Source organism: Wyeomyia smithii, chromosome 2 (genome assembly GCF_029784165.1).
Source record: "Wyeomyia smithii strain HCP4-BCI-WySm-NY-G18 chromosome 2, ASM2978416v1, whole genome shotgun sequence".
Lineage (NCBI taxonomy): Eukaryota > Metazoa > Arthropoda > Insecta > Diptera > Culicidae > Wyeomyia > Wyeomyia smithii.
In genome coordinates this window covers 256,488,798-256,490,171 of record NC_073695.1, presented here as the reverse complement: position 1 = coordinate 256,490,171, position 1,374 = coordinate 256,488,798, and the positions used below count along the sequence as shown (strand labels likewise).

Genomic DNA, 1,374 nt, shown 5'->3' with positions numbered 1-1,374 from the left:
ATGGACACAAGTGATAACCACGGTGAACTAACGGTTTTACGGATGGAGGCATTAAATGGAAAACTACCTCGTAACCCTTTCACCATTCGCACGTCCGTTGAACTGTGCGTCGGTGGAAAAATCGTAGGAGCCTTTCCGGAAAACAGAGGCGAATATTATTCCCTGAAAGTGAAAAATGATAACCACGTTTCCAAACTACTGGCCTTCACTGAACTAGCAGACAAAACCAAAGTAAAAATCATTCCTCATCCCACGTTAAATACCTGCAAATGCGTTGTGTCCTGTCCGGATGTGATAGATATGTCTGAGCAAGAACTGTTAAACTCATTATCGAAGTATGGTGTATTGGCGATAAGACGCTTCACCCGCCGAGATGGTGACAGATTTGTTAACACTCCTTCAATGATTTTAACTATAAGGGGAACCGTCGTACCGGACTATATCGATTTTGGATACCTAAGAGTGAGCACGAGACCGTATTACCCATCGCCGATGACCTGCTACCGATGTTGGGCATTTGGACATACGCGCACACGATGCCAGGCGCCAGCGGCTGTATGTGGTAACTGTTCCAACAGCCACTCTCTTGAGGAAAATCAACTATGTCTGAACACAAAACTATGTAGTCGATGTGACAGCAATGAGCATAGTATAAACAGTAAAATCTGCCCCGTCTTTATAAAAGAAAAGGACATTCAGAGAATCCGTGTCGATCGTGGACTGGGCTACCCAGCTGCTCGGCGTTTATACGAGTCAGAACATGGCTCTAACAGTTACGCTACCGTCGCTAACGCTAGTAATCTTACTACCTTAGCTGAGTTATCGGCTAAAGTCGACGATTTAACCAGGAAACTCGCAGAAAAAACAGATAGAATCAAGGAATTAGAAAATGGGAAGAATAACAGACTACAAGTAGTGGCGGCCAATGGTACAATTGAAGATTTGGTTAAGGAAGTACAGCAGCTAAAGAAGCAAGAATACCAGAAAGACCGGGAAATCAATGTTTTAAGGGGGATCTTGAATAATTTACGAAGTGCAACGAATACTGAAAATCAATCGACTATCCTAGATACAAACAAAACCTTGCAAAGCACCAGTCAAACCCAGAATCAGCGAAAGGATAAGACCACCAACAAGGATGCCCCTCTAGGAACCAATAACCAATCTACACCGAAACGATTATCCTCTCAAACAGCGGTCGCTAGGAAAAGTGTTAAGAACAAAGTGCAGAAGATGTGTACAGAAGAACAATTGTTTAGTGATACCTCTTCCGAAGAAATGAGAGAACTGCGAGTCTTAGAATCTGATGAAGATGTAAACTATGAAAATTCATCGCCTGCAAGTGAAATGATGGATTTATGCATGAACAGATGA

General features: G+C 42.8%; 1 protein-coding gene across 1 annotated transcript; it reads left to right on the top strand.

Annotated features, from left to right (window-relative positions):
* LOC129720560 (uncharacterized) lies at positions 1-1,374 on the top strand. The gene has a single exon (XM_055672039.1). It carries the CDS (start codon positions 1-3, stop codon positions 1,372-1,374), a length of 1,374 nt encoding a protein of 457 aa, XP_055528014.1.